Source organism: Pristis pectinata, chromosome 7, assembly GCF_009764475.1.
Source record: "Pristis pectinata isolate sPriPec2 chromosome 7, sPriPec2.1.pri, whole genome shotgun sequence".
Classification (NCBI taxonomy): domain Eukaryota; kingdom Metazoa; phylum Chordata; class Chondrichthyes; order Rhinopristiformes; family Pristidae; genus Pristis; species Pristis pectinata.
In genome coordinates, this window is record NC_067411.1 from 73,332,063 (window position 1) to 73,345,538 (window position 13,476).

General features: G+C 38.3%; 1 protein-coding gene across 1 annotated transcript in view; it reads left to right on the forward strand.

Annotated features, from left to right (window-relative positions):
- LOC127572910 (terminal uridylyltransferase 7-like) overlaps positions 1-13,476 on the forward strand; it is a 69,011-nt gene that overhangs the window by 39,972 nt on the left and 15,563 nt on the right. The window contains 6 exon segments of the mRNA XM_052020637.1: positions 5,208-5,294; positions 6,490-6,593; positions 7,374-7,431; positions 9,694-9,797; positions 10,082-10,171; positions 11,394-11,507. Coding sequence (XP_051876597.1) covers positions 5,208-5,294; positions 6,490-6,593; positions 7,374-7,431; positions 9,694-9,797; positions 10,082-10,171; positions 11,394-11,507 — 557 coding nt within the window.

The following is a 13,476-nucleotide window of genomic DNA, read 5'->3' on the forward strand; positions in this document are numbered from 1 at the left end:
AAATGAGGCATACAGTGGCATGCAAAAGTTTGGGCACCCCTGGTCAAAATTTCTGTTACTGTGAATAGTTAAGTGAGTAGAAGGTGAACGGATCTCCAAAAGTTAAAGATGAAACATTCTTTTCAACATTTTAAGCAAGATTAGTGTATTATTTTTGTTTTGTACAATTTTAGAGTGGGGGAAAAAAGGAGAGGAGCACCATGCAAAAGTTTGGGCAACCTAAGAGAGTTGAGCTCTCAGATAACTTTTACCAAGGTCTTAGACCTTCATTAGCTTGTTAGGGCTATGGCTTGTTCACAGTCATCATTAGGTGATGCAAATTTCAAAGCTTTACAAATACCCTGACTCCTCAAACCTTGTCCCAACAATCAGCAGCCATAGGCTCCTCTAAGCAGCTGCCTAGCACTCTGAAAATTAAAATAAATGATGCCCACAAAGCAGGAGAAGGCTATAAGAAGATCGCAAAGAGTTTTCAGGTAGCCGTTTCCTCAATTTGTAATGTAATTAAGAAATGGCAGTTAACAGGAACGGTGGAGGTCAAGTTGAGGTCTGGAAGACCAAGAAAACTTGCTGAGAGAACTGCTTGTAGGATTGCTAGAAAGGCAAATCAAAACCCCTGTTTGGCTGCAAAAGACCTTCAGGAAGATTTAGCAGACTCTGGAGTGGTGGTGCACTGTTCTACTGTGCAGCGACACCTGCACAAATGTGACCTTCGTGGAAGAGTCATCAGAAGAAAGCCTTTCCTGCGTCCTCACCGCAAAATTCAGCATCAGAAGTTTGCAAAGGAACATCTAAACAAGCTTGATGCATTTTGGAAACAAGTCCTGTGGATTGATGAAGTTAAAATAGAATTTTTTGGTTGCAATGAGCAAAGGTATGTTTGGAGAAAAAAGGGTGCAGAATTTCATGAAAAGAATGCTTCTGCAACTGTTAAACACGGGGGTGGATCAATCATGCTTTGGGCTTGTGTTGCAGCCAGTGGCACGGGGAACATTTCACTGGTAGAGGGAAGCATGAATTCAATTAAATACCAGCAAATTCTGGAAGCAAACATCACACTGTCTGTCTTTAAAAAAAAAGCTGAAGATGAAAAGAGGATAGCTTCTACAACAGGATAACAATCCTAAACACACCTCAAAATCCACAATGGACTACCTCGAGGCACAAGCTGAAGGTTTTGCCATGGCCCTCACAGTCCCCCGACCTAAACATCGTCGAAAATCTGTGGATAGACCTCAGAAGAGCAGTGCATGCAGGATGGCCAAGAATCTCACAGAACTAGAAGCCTTTTGCGAGGAAGAGTGGGCAAAAATCCCCCAGACAAGAATTGAAAGACTCTTAGCTGGCTACAGAAAGCATTTACAAGCTGTGATACTTGCCAAAGGGGGTGTTACTAAGTACTGACCATGCAGGGTGCCCAAGCTTTTGCTTTGGGCTCTTTACCTTTTTTGTTATTTTGAAACTGTAAAAGATGGAAATAAAAAAAGTAATCTTGCTTAAAATATTAAAGAAATGTGTCATCTTTAACTTTATGCCTTTTGGAAATCGGGTCATCTTTTACTCGCTTAGCTATTCACAGTAACAGAAATTTTGACCAGGGGTGCCCAAACTTTTGCATGCCACTGTAGTTGTATGAGAAAGAGATCAGACAGAAGACCATTGTCTGAGGGGTCAAATGGGAGGAGGACACACAGACCATTAGAAGAATTGGGATAAGTTCCAATCAAACCTGCTGATGTTAGCTGAAATAGATTCTCCTCAAATTACAATTAAAAGAAAATGTCGAAGGCTTGGCCTTAAAACCTGAGGAAGGCAACAGGAAATACTTTACACTTTATTTCTATATAAATTCCCAACTAATGTTTTCATTGACTTCTGCTTGGTATTGAACTACACAGTCACTACATGTCTTTGCAGTCATACAGACATTATAAGAGTGCCTTTGAAGAGAAATTTCAAATTAAGGTAGAAAATGCTGGAAATTAATGGCATTTCCGTCATCTTCCGTCATTCTATTAATATTTTGGATATATTTTTGGAAATATATTTAGGTTGGCTTATTGGCAGTTGTGTAGTTTTTTTAAATAACATTCCAGTAATTTGTTGTTGCTGTCTGGCAGCCTATTAACTTAGATGGAATATGTTTTTTGTTAGTTTATAATCAGCGTATGAACCAGCCAAGACTTTATTATACTTTCTGGTATCATTCTGACTTCTAATGGTGTAAAAAAATGTGGTCTATGTTAAATTAAGCCAAACTTTCAAAATTAAATCATAATTGATGCTGTCAAATTTGGTAGTAATATGGCATTATCCTAATATGAGTATGGGGGGAGGTGGGGAAGCAATCAAATTATTGTTAACCTGAATTTCAATGGCCGTATGTGCTTGTAACTTTTTGTCCTTAATTTGCTTCTTTTCTGTGTCCACTTAGGTAATTTTTGAGTGCTCTGCAATTTTATAAATTTCTGCTTAACTTCATGAATATACAACAGTTGGACCTGGACATATCAAGTGACACAACTGAGCACCAGATTATTGGTCTAATTAGCTTAGCTACCAGAATGAACAGCAATCATGTCTTGTGGCCATGCTTGGTTTCATTGTTGTTTCATTACATGTTAAAATGTAACCGTATAAGGCTGAATCTGATTGTTCACTATGTTGGTGCCATATTGGACCTCAAGATGAATTTCCCACTCCATCATTGAGAACTGTTGTGGCTTTGCTTTATTCTACCCTTGCAGTTTTTTCATTTATTCTTTTGGGATATGGGCATCATGGATAAGGCTATCATTTATTGCTCATCCCTAATGGCCATTGAGAAGGTGGTGGTGGATCCCATCTAAACCTCTGCACTCTTTCCGATGAAGGTGCTTACACAATCTTAAAGGGTAGGATTTTTTTTTAGGATTTATACTGAGTAATGATTAAAGAATAGTGATTATATTTTCAAATCAGTGATTGATTGCCAACAACTTCAACAGTCTTTTGTGACTTCAAGGGGTAAACACTCCAATGTTTGATGTCCATTCACTTCATCTTTACCAGAGAGCTGTGATATCACTTAGTTGAATGCTCTCTTGCTGTCAAAAACAGTCACTTATACCCCACCTCTGAATTCACTTCTTTGGTTAATATTTGAATGGCAATAACCAGTTTAGATTTGTTCTGCTTTTTGTAAACAAGACATTCCTGCACAATTTTCCCTGTTGTTAGACAGATGTCAGTGCTGGAGCAGCTTGGAAAGTGGCATGTCTTGTTCTGGAGTGGATATCTTCAGTACCACAGCTGTGATGTTGTCTGGCCCATAACTTTTGCTATATCCAGTGTTCTTAGCTGTTTCTTGATACCACACATGGATTGAATCATTTTGACTAAAGTCTGATTTATTTCATGGTTGGGATCTCAGGAAGAAGTCAAGATGATCATCCATTCAGATCTTGTGTAGCAAGTGCCTTCAGCCTTGTCTCCAGCACTCTGCTAAGTCCTAAATTCATTGAGAAGGGGGATATTCTTGAAGTCTTTCTACTCACGTCAGCTGCTTATTTTTCCACCACCATTCCACTGCAGAGCCTTGATCTGAACCATTGGTTTTGGAATAGCTTTGCTCTGTCTATTGTACGCTTTCAACAAAATTTGTATGTTTTCAACAAAAACTGCACGTGTAATAATCTAATATGACAGATTCACCACGTTGACCCTTGGATTTTAATGCTGCTCGTGGCATATCCTTCTGCACTCATAGAACATTGAACATTACAGCACAGCCACAGGCCCTTTGGCCCATCATGTCTGCGCTGACCATGATGCCAGTTTAAAACTAATTCCATCTGCCTGTTCATGTGCCTATCTAAATGGCTTCTAAATGTGGCTATCATAAATGCTTCCATTACCTCCCAGGGCAGCATGTTCCAGCCACCACCACTCTCTGTGTTTTTTAAAAAAACTTGCCTTTAAGTTTTCCCCCCTCATCTTAAAACTATGCCCTCTAGTATTTGACGTTTCCTTACTGGGGAAAAAGACTATCTACCCTGTCTATGCCTCTCATAATTTTATGTACTTTGATCAGCTTGCCCCTCAGCCTGTGACGCTCCAGAGAAAACAATCCAAGTTTATCCAACCTCTCCTTGCTGCTAATGCTCTAAAATCTAGGCAGCATCCTAGTGAACCTCTTCTGCGCCCTCTAAAGCCTCCACGTCCTTCCTGTAACATGGCGACCAGAACTGCGCACAATATTCCAAATGTGGCCTAACCAAACCTTCCTGCACCCCTCATTTAAAAAGGGTTGATTCCCAGCTTGATTGTATGGTAGAATGAGACATCAGTCAACTTCACCAGCTTTAGTTATAATTTTAGCTGTGTGAGTGGGATGAATTCAGTAAGCTCCTTAAAATGTAAAGTAATAAGAATTTGATCTGAGCTACATGTATTATAGGATCACAATGAAGATCATGATTCTCGGAAAAGAGTTAAAAGATCTTTTTGTTTTTAAAACTTGTCCTATTTGCTAAGCAGGACTATTTTATTGGTTAAACATTTTTCCCCAAAATAAACATTTTTTAATGCTTATTAAAGCATGTCTCAGAATCAGATTTATTATCACTGACATATGTCATGAAATTTGTTGTTTTGTGGCAACAGTACAGTGTAAGACAAAGACAAAAATTACTATAAGTTATAAAAATAAATAAATAGTGCGATAGAGGAATAACGAGAGAGTGTTCATGGGTTCATAGACTGTTCTGAAATCCAATGGTGGAGGGGAAGAAGCTGTTCCTGAAATGCTGCATGTGGGTCTTCAGGCTCCTGTACCACCTCCCCAGTGGTAGTAACATGGAGATGTCATGTCCCGGGTGGTGAGGGTCCTTAATGATGGATGCCACCACCTTGTGGCACCACCTCTTGAAGATGTCCTTGATGGCGGGGAGGGTTGTGTCCGTGATGGAGCTGGCTGAGTCTACAACCCTCTGCAGCCTCTTTCGATCCTGTGCATTGGAGCCTCCATACCAGGCAGTGATGCAACCAGTCAGAATGCTCTCCACTGTACATCTGTAGAAATGTGCCAGCATTGACAGAGGAATTGGATTTGTTAAGAGGTATCAGCAGTGTAATATGTCTTTAATTGATAACCTTGGAAGTTGAAAGATTTTTGTCAAGGCATCAAATAACTAATTGAAACTAAACCTCTTGCTTTTTCAACTCAGCTGACTTTTCCCCAGATCGTCTGGAAATTCAGGCACGTGAACATATTCTGGTGGACCTGCAGATGTTTATCAGGAGAGAACTTGATGGTATAAATATAATTCATTTTATTTATTTATGCACCAAGTGTATGCATAATAGAGGCAACTTCATCAGCATAATATTTCAGTTATTGGACTGGAATTCGAAAGCCTGATGCAGATAGGTTTGAACTGCACTGTGGCTGCTGGAAAATTTCACTTGAAGTTATTAAATCAGGAATAAAGAGCTAGTGTAATGCTATCCACAAAACCACTGGATTGTCATTTAAAAATACATCGGGCTTCCTTGGGTTCTTCAGGGAAGTAATTCTGCCATCATTATTCAATTTGTGTATTGTCAGACTCTCCTTGCCAGAAACCAATGAATGAATTTTAATAAAAGAGCAAATTAACCTTCCTGCAGTTACTACTGGAAAATAATATGAAAAATAACTTATTTTGATGCAAGGTATACTGGGAGTTGTACTGTTTGCTGCAGTGTAAACTTAACATAATTTCATGAAAAATGTCAACCTTAATGGAGGCAACTGATTTTTAATTTTCTTGCCCCTTATGTCTGGCTGCTGACTTGAAGAGGAACATTCACAGTTCATTTCTATAAAATGCTTTAGGGCAGTCCCAACATTCATTTGTCTTTTTGATCTCGGACATTGGGACTGCTTGAAATGCAAAAATTCAAAATGGATTGTGGTCTGAACATACTCCTGGACTCTCAGCAAACAGGGATATAAAGACACACTGCAGCATTTATCCTATAAATACCTGGACATCAAATATATGTAGCATTTGTGAAAAGAGTAGAAACACTTTCCTGCTTTATAGAGATCGCTTCATCTGACCTGTTCCTTTTGAAATCTGTGCCTGTCCATTTTGCTGATCTTTGCCTCTGCAAAAGATCAAGTTCCCCTATTGCATGAACTAGCAAATTTGGCCCGTGCATATTTTCTAAAGTTAAGAATCTTTTTGTTGAATAAGACCCAGAAATTATGTCTTTCAATAAAATAAAGTTCTCTTGGAAAGTATGTTATTGAAGTATGTTTATACTATCTTTAAAAGTAATGCTTGATGTGTTTGCACATTTTGCTGAAAGCAGAAACTGTCCTGATTTGCTTTACCTTGTGCTTGATACTGCAAATAGAAGTAATGGAATTCCTCGTGGTGGTATTTCGTACAAAAGACATCTTATTTTCAATTTTCCAAATGTTATTTTGAAAAAAAAATAGTGCAATTTATTATTTTACAGCTAAGGCAAAACTCTGCTTGTTTGGGTCTTCCAAGAATGGGTTTGGTTTTAGGCAAAGTGATCTTGACATTTGTATGACGTTTGAAGACCGGGAAACAGCAGAGGTATGTTTATTAATGGTTTTCTTAAATTAAAAATACATTTAGAGTAGTTGCCTTGGCGAAAAGTTCTAATTGCTGTTAATGTTAAATTTTATCCTTAAAGTTGAACTTCATAAATCTGCTCCATAATCTTAAACTCCAGTATATCACCTTGAAGGTTTTGCTCTTCCAAAGAGAACAAGCCAAGCTTCACTAATCTTTGCTCAGAATTGATTTCTCATAGTAAGAGTAATCAAATTCAATGTGATACCTCCCAAAGCTGGATTATGTTCTCCATCAGGTTAATTGACCAGAAATATGGACAGTTTTGATGGGTTATGACCAATGCATTGTCCAGTAGTGTTATTACATTTGGAATTGTATTTTACTCTGCTAGTGTAACCTGATATTTTTGTATTATGCATTTTACTGCAGTCAATCATTATCCAAAATATCCCCGAACCCTTTGTTTATAATTGCATGCGGTGTAGTTGTCTATTCAATGCAGGTTCCATCTTTTGATTTCTTGCTCCTGTACTAATTACATTTACATCAATAAGGCAATAACCTGAATTGCTTTGCATTTTCTCATTATTTGTTTTGGCTGTTATGCTGGTTGCATCTATAAAAAGTGCATATTTTTAAAAATTATTAATTGACCATAATATTTTATCTCTTAAATGACTCCACATACCTGTTAATCCATAATGTTGAACATCTGAGAACCATGTTAGTGATGGTTATGAAAAATAGCAGAAAAGGACAAAAGGGAAAAGTTAACTAATCTTTTTTAATATCTTGCAGGGATTAAATTGTATCAAGATTATTGAGGATCTGGCAAGAGTGCTCAGAAAGAATCCAGGTATTGTACAGATCTGTTAATACTTAAAATGCTGTTTTCAATAAGAAAAGTTTACTCATCCATGTGAGAGAGCTCTATAGTGGAAAATGAAATGTCGTTCATTTAATTTTAGCTACATTTCTGTAGTTCTGGTATAGTGTTGTCAGGTTATCGGAACAAATCTACTTTCACTCTGCTCCCCCAAGTTGGATTGGAATGGGCCAGACTCTCCACCTTGAATATTTAATGCAGAAATGGTTCATCAAATGTCCCATTTAAAGTAAAAAAAAACAAATTAATGACACAATTAAAGAAATGTCCTCATAAAATGTTCTTATTGCTGTTAATGTTTAACATTGTCCTTTAAATTTGGACTTTGTCAATCTATTCATTAATCTTATACTCTGGCACATTATCTTGAAGGTCCCTCTTTCTCAGTGTGAATAAGCCAAGCCTCTTTAATCTTTTCTCATGATTAGAATAATCAAATTCAATATGTTCCCTCACAATGCTAGAAAATATTTTCACTGAGGGTTAGATAGCCAAAATTCTACTTGGTTTTGATAGGTCATGTGAGCACATCCTGCCACATGGGATGCATAGGGCCAAGAAAGCAAAGAAATCCTAAATTCAGTGCACAAACCATAATCGTTTCATTAGGCTCAGTTAGGATAGAACTTAAGAATTTAGTTACTTTTTCCTGTTTAGGACCTGGATTAAAATCCTCTCTCTGTCTGCTAAAGCCTATGCATTAAAACTATTTGCAAATACGATTGAATTCATTGCATTAACCTGTATTAAATTTGTAAAATTATACATAATCTTGTCAGAGAAACAAAATAACACCTTAACTTCACAGCCTGTGATGAATGAACTTTATGGAATTCCTCTTCTGTAGAACATTTGCAGTTACCTGTTAGTATTTCTATGTCTTCCTCCATTGTGCCACCCCTGCACCACACACCCAGAGCTCTGCCCTTGCTCTTCTGCCTCTAGGTAAAGGTAACAAGTTAATTTTAATTTACCTGCAGTTTGAAGTATTATTATAGCCCTTAATGAAATGCTGCCTCTACCATTGGAGGGAGCAGAACACGTTTGTCTTCTGCTTTGCAGCTCTTTCAAAGATCTTTGCTAATCCAACTCAATCTCAGACTCTGCACTCATCTGTTGACTGATATTTCATCTACTGGGAAATATTGTCCCAAGCTCTGACATGCTTTCATTGCTCATAATAAAGTCTAGGACATCAACATCTCTGTTGCTAAGTGCTTTCTAAGACTGCCCATGAGTTTCCTTGGGTTGGCTTCTACAACCCCTTGTTCGATCCCATTTCTTCCCCATTCCTTGATCTTTCTCTTGGGGTGTGATACCATGAACTACCATACTGCTAGTTCATGGGCTTTGCTCTGCTCTTTTGGTTTCTGGACTAGATCCTGACTGTGAATTCCTGGGCTTGGCTTTGCTTTGCTGGTCCCCTGGGTCAAACTTTGAACTTCCATTAATGTGGAACATGCACCAATGCCTTCTGAAATTAGAATGTGCTATTATGTTACTGGACCAACCTCCATTCCTTTGCTTGTCTTATGTGGGTTTGTTCCTTCAGCATTTAATGCATCCTTGTATTCCTCGATGGTTGCTTGATTGCATTGTGTTGTGCTAACCACTTTCAGCTTTTTACTGGCTCCAAACTGAACTTTCAGTCCACAGTTTTGCTCCTCAATCTTGTCTTTTTCTGTGTCTTCATTCCCCTGAGGCTTCCTAATCATGACAATCAAACAAGCGATTGGACAGGTCATTTCCCTGTGTCAGCTTTTACTCTAAGAATCTTGCTTGTTACATCTAGCTCTTAAATCTGGTCCCCTTAAAGTCTTCCTCTGTGTACCATTAACTTGTTTGTATGTTACCCTCTGAGCATTTTGTAGTGTAGCTTGCTAGTAGCACATATCTTGTCAAATTATGTCACTTGATTTGGCTAGGATCATTCTGCTTATTAGGGACTCTACTTGCATATTCATCTGCAACCAAGAATCTCATTTCAACCTATTGTATTTACCCATCACAGGTATTCTACTGTGCTCGGCTGGTTGGTTACTGAAAGATCTATCTAAAAATATAGACTTGCTTGATGTTCTTTACATTCAAACTGATTTTCTGTATATTTCTACATATCTATGCTTTTGATCAGATTTCAAGCACTCATTTTTTTGGCACCTTATCAATTATGATAATTGCATTGTTTGGCTTTTTGAAATTCTAATCTCTGATTTCATTTTATAACACTAGGCTTAAAGAACATTCTGCCCATTACAACTGCAAAAGTTCCAATTGTTAAATTTTACCATGTAAGAAGTGGCCTTGAGGGAGACATTAGTTTATATAACACTCTGGTAAGAAATGTGACAATTCAGTTAAATGCAATATTAGTAAATAGTGTTATGTAGTCCTTTAAAGGTTTAAATGCTTTATTTTTGTACATTTGATCTTAGGCATTTAACGAAAGACCATGAAATTAAAATAAATTTGGGATTTTAATCATTTTCACCATTAGCATTTTTTTTTAGGACAAACCAACCTTATGCATTTTTGTACAATGCACGTTCGTATTTATGTTTGAGGCAATCTTAGTTGATTGCAGTCTGGTTGATTCAACAAATGTATGTTCCTTCTGCAGGCCTTGCACAACACTGGACTGTTAGCTTGTTATGCAGGAATTGATCCAAGGGTGAAATATATAGGCTATACTATGAAGGTTTTCGCCAAGGTAAGTGGTTTTTTGCATATCAGAACTGATTTAAAATTTTGTGTGTTTTTAGAGATGGAACTTTGAGGCTCTATATCATTTGACATATTTGTGCTTTAAATATTAAAATTAGTTACTTAGTTGAATGGTATTCCATGCAAATATTTTAAGTCCAATGCAAAAAATAATAGCATTATTTATCAAACCCAAACATGAGTGTTAGTGATGAGGCCGAACCAATTGTGTGGCTAACTATCAGGATGTTATGGTCTAATGACTGCAAGAGGAGTTCAAAGGCTGTGTAACCTGTGGCAGATGACTTAACACTTGATCAAATATTGTCCACTTATCGTCCAGGAAAAATACTTGATTGGCATCCAAAATGTTAACTCCCTCCACATGCACACTATGGCTGCAGTGTATAAAATCTGCAAAATGCACTGTAGTTACTCAACTTGGTTACTGCTGCTTACCAGCACCATGACCTTTACCACCAAGAAGAACAAGGTCAGAAGACCGATGAGAACACTACCACTTTTATGTTCTTATCAAGTTGCATATCATGCTGACTTGGAATTGTATTGCTGTTCCTACTTTACTGTGGGAAGTTTTTACCCAGCAGTACTGTGGAAGCACCGTCATAGGTTCCTCTTGTGAAGGTTGTTTACCCTCAGCTTTTCAAAGGAAATTAAGGATGGTCAATAAATGCTGGAGCAACAAACATTCTGCTGGATCAACTCAGTGGGTCGAGCAACATCTGTGGAAGGAAAGGAATTGTCGAAGTTTTGGGTCGAAACCCTGCATCTGGGCAAACAATCTGCTGATGTTATTTATCAAACCCAAACATGGATGTCAGTGATGAGGCTGAAACATTTGTGTAGCTAACTATCAGGATATTGCAGTCTAAAGGCTGCAAGAGGAGTTCAAAGGCTGAGTAGTCAGCCCTGATGCAGGGTTTCAGCCCGAAACATCGACAATTCCTTTCATCCCACAGATGCTGCTCAACCCACTGAGTTCCTCCAGGTTCCAGCATTTGCAGTCTCTCGTGTCTTCATCAATAAATGCTGCTTGTTAGTGATGCCCACATTCCATAAGTAGACAAATGGAATCTATGGGCAGTTGAATTATGCATGTTGTCTGGAAGCCATTGTATAAACCTACATTTTATTTCTCTTGGAGCCATTGTTTTTGGTGTCAAAAGACTGCAAGTAGTGTACAAGAAATCTCTCTTCATTTTATATAGATGTGCGATATTGGTGATGCATCCAGAGGCAGCCTTTCATCGTATGCATATACTTTAATGGCACTTTACTTCCTACAGCAAAGGAAGCCACCAGTAATTCCTGTCCTTCAAGAGGTATGCAAAAATGAACTTGCCTTATTTTCGAAACAAGCAGCTTGTGTTTTAGATGTAATTTTTTGCTGCAAACTGTTGTATGGGGGATATATTTTGTTTATTGCAAGGTGTCACTAGTATCTTACTGTGTGAACATCGGTTGAATTTTTGTATATTAGAGCAAAGCTGAATTGTGTATGTAACTGGAATTAATTGAACAATATGTACAGATTATGCTGGAAATACAGAACAGATTAGTCCGTTGAGAAAGAAGTTAACATTTGAGGGAATAACCTTTGAATAAAATACACAAATGTTGAATGTACCCAGTTTTAAGCAGGTATGGAGTCCATAAAAAGGAGGAAGTGGAGAAAGAACGGTGTTGCAGTAAATTGCAGGAGAGATTACAGAACAGAAGAAATGATAGGGCAAGGTAAATGAAAAGGGTAAAGTGAAACAAAGACAAACGCTGGAAGTGCATGGCAATTTGGGCAGCAGTGAGAGAGAAAGAGAGTCAATATTTCAGGTCAATGACCCGTCATAAAACTGGAAAAATATGTTTTAAGTTGCAGAGAGTCTGATGGGTGGTACAAACAGATGGTTATCTGCAATCGGATGCAGATCAAGGTTGCCCAAGTAACATTATTGCTCTCAGTGCTTTTCAGTTAACAGATGAATGGGAGAAAAAAAAGGACATGCTGGAACTGTGAGATGTAGTGCACTGTTGTTGGAGATCTGAAACAAAAGGGAAAGCTGGAAACACCAAGCAGATCAGGCAGTATTGGTGCAAAGAAAAACTGCAGTTACAAATATTAAAAGTTTTAGGTGACTGGAATCTCAATATCCCTTTGCAGATGGTCTATTTCACATAGTCTGTGTTTGGTCTCCCCAATTTATAGAGGCAACATTTGAGCAGCAAATGAAAGAATTACAGTAAATTGCTGTTTCAGCTGGAAGTGGTATTTGGGTCTTGTATCTCTTGTGCTTGCATGGGAAGGTACCAAAGAGAAGGGGTATTTTGGGGTGATTGGAGAGTGGACCGGAGCATTGTGGAATAAGTTATCGTGGTTCTGGAAAGAAGGGGAAGGAATAAGGTTGGAAGTGTATGAGGTATAACCAATACCGCCCATGGTGAAGGAGAATCTTTCGATGGGGATAAAGTACGACATGAAAGACAATGATCTGGAAGGTGGCATTGGCAGACCAGATATGACAGAGGTAGCAAAAACTGAGTGAATGGAATTGAGTCCATGGGGAAAGATGGGTGGATAGAAGTGTAACGAAGACGAATAGGAGAGTCAGTGGGCTTAATGGTGGATTTGATCAATGGCCAATCCCAGAATGAGAGCAAGTCCAACTCTGATTCTTCCCTTCTTCACTTAACTATTTGAAAGGTGAAAATTAAGCAAAGTTGGTAAAATTTTTCATTTGAGACAAAAATGGAAAACACTCTGTCAATGTCTTCACTATACCAGATGTAAAATGAAGGGCAGAATCTGAAAAAGATTGAAATAAAGAATGAAAGGTGGGTAATGCTCGGACCCATATGGATTCCAAAAACAACTTTTTTGGAAAAAGTGAATGGAATCAATGGGGTGTTTTTCTTTAATCAAGGATTTCACTCCTGAAGGGTTAACGGAACCCTCAACAATGGCCACATCATTACCTGTACTGCTGTTCCCCTTCCCCCCTTTCCCAGAACCACAATAGGATTCTTTGTTCTCGCTTCCCACCCACCAGTGGACACATTCAATAGATATGTGGAGCAGTATATTAAAAAGACAGATAAATCGGGAGATAATGTTGTGGCAGTTGGCACTGCTGCCTCACACGTCCAGTGACCTGGGTTCAGTCTTGGGCTCGGCTGCTGTCTATGTGAAGTTTGCATATTCTCCCTGTGATCCTGTGGGTTTCCACAGAATGGTCTGGTTTCTTCCAACATCCCAAAGGTGACCTGGTAGGTTAATTGGCTACTGTAAATTAACGCTTG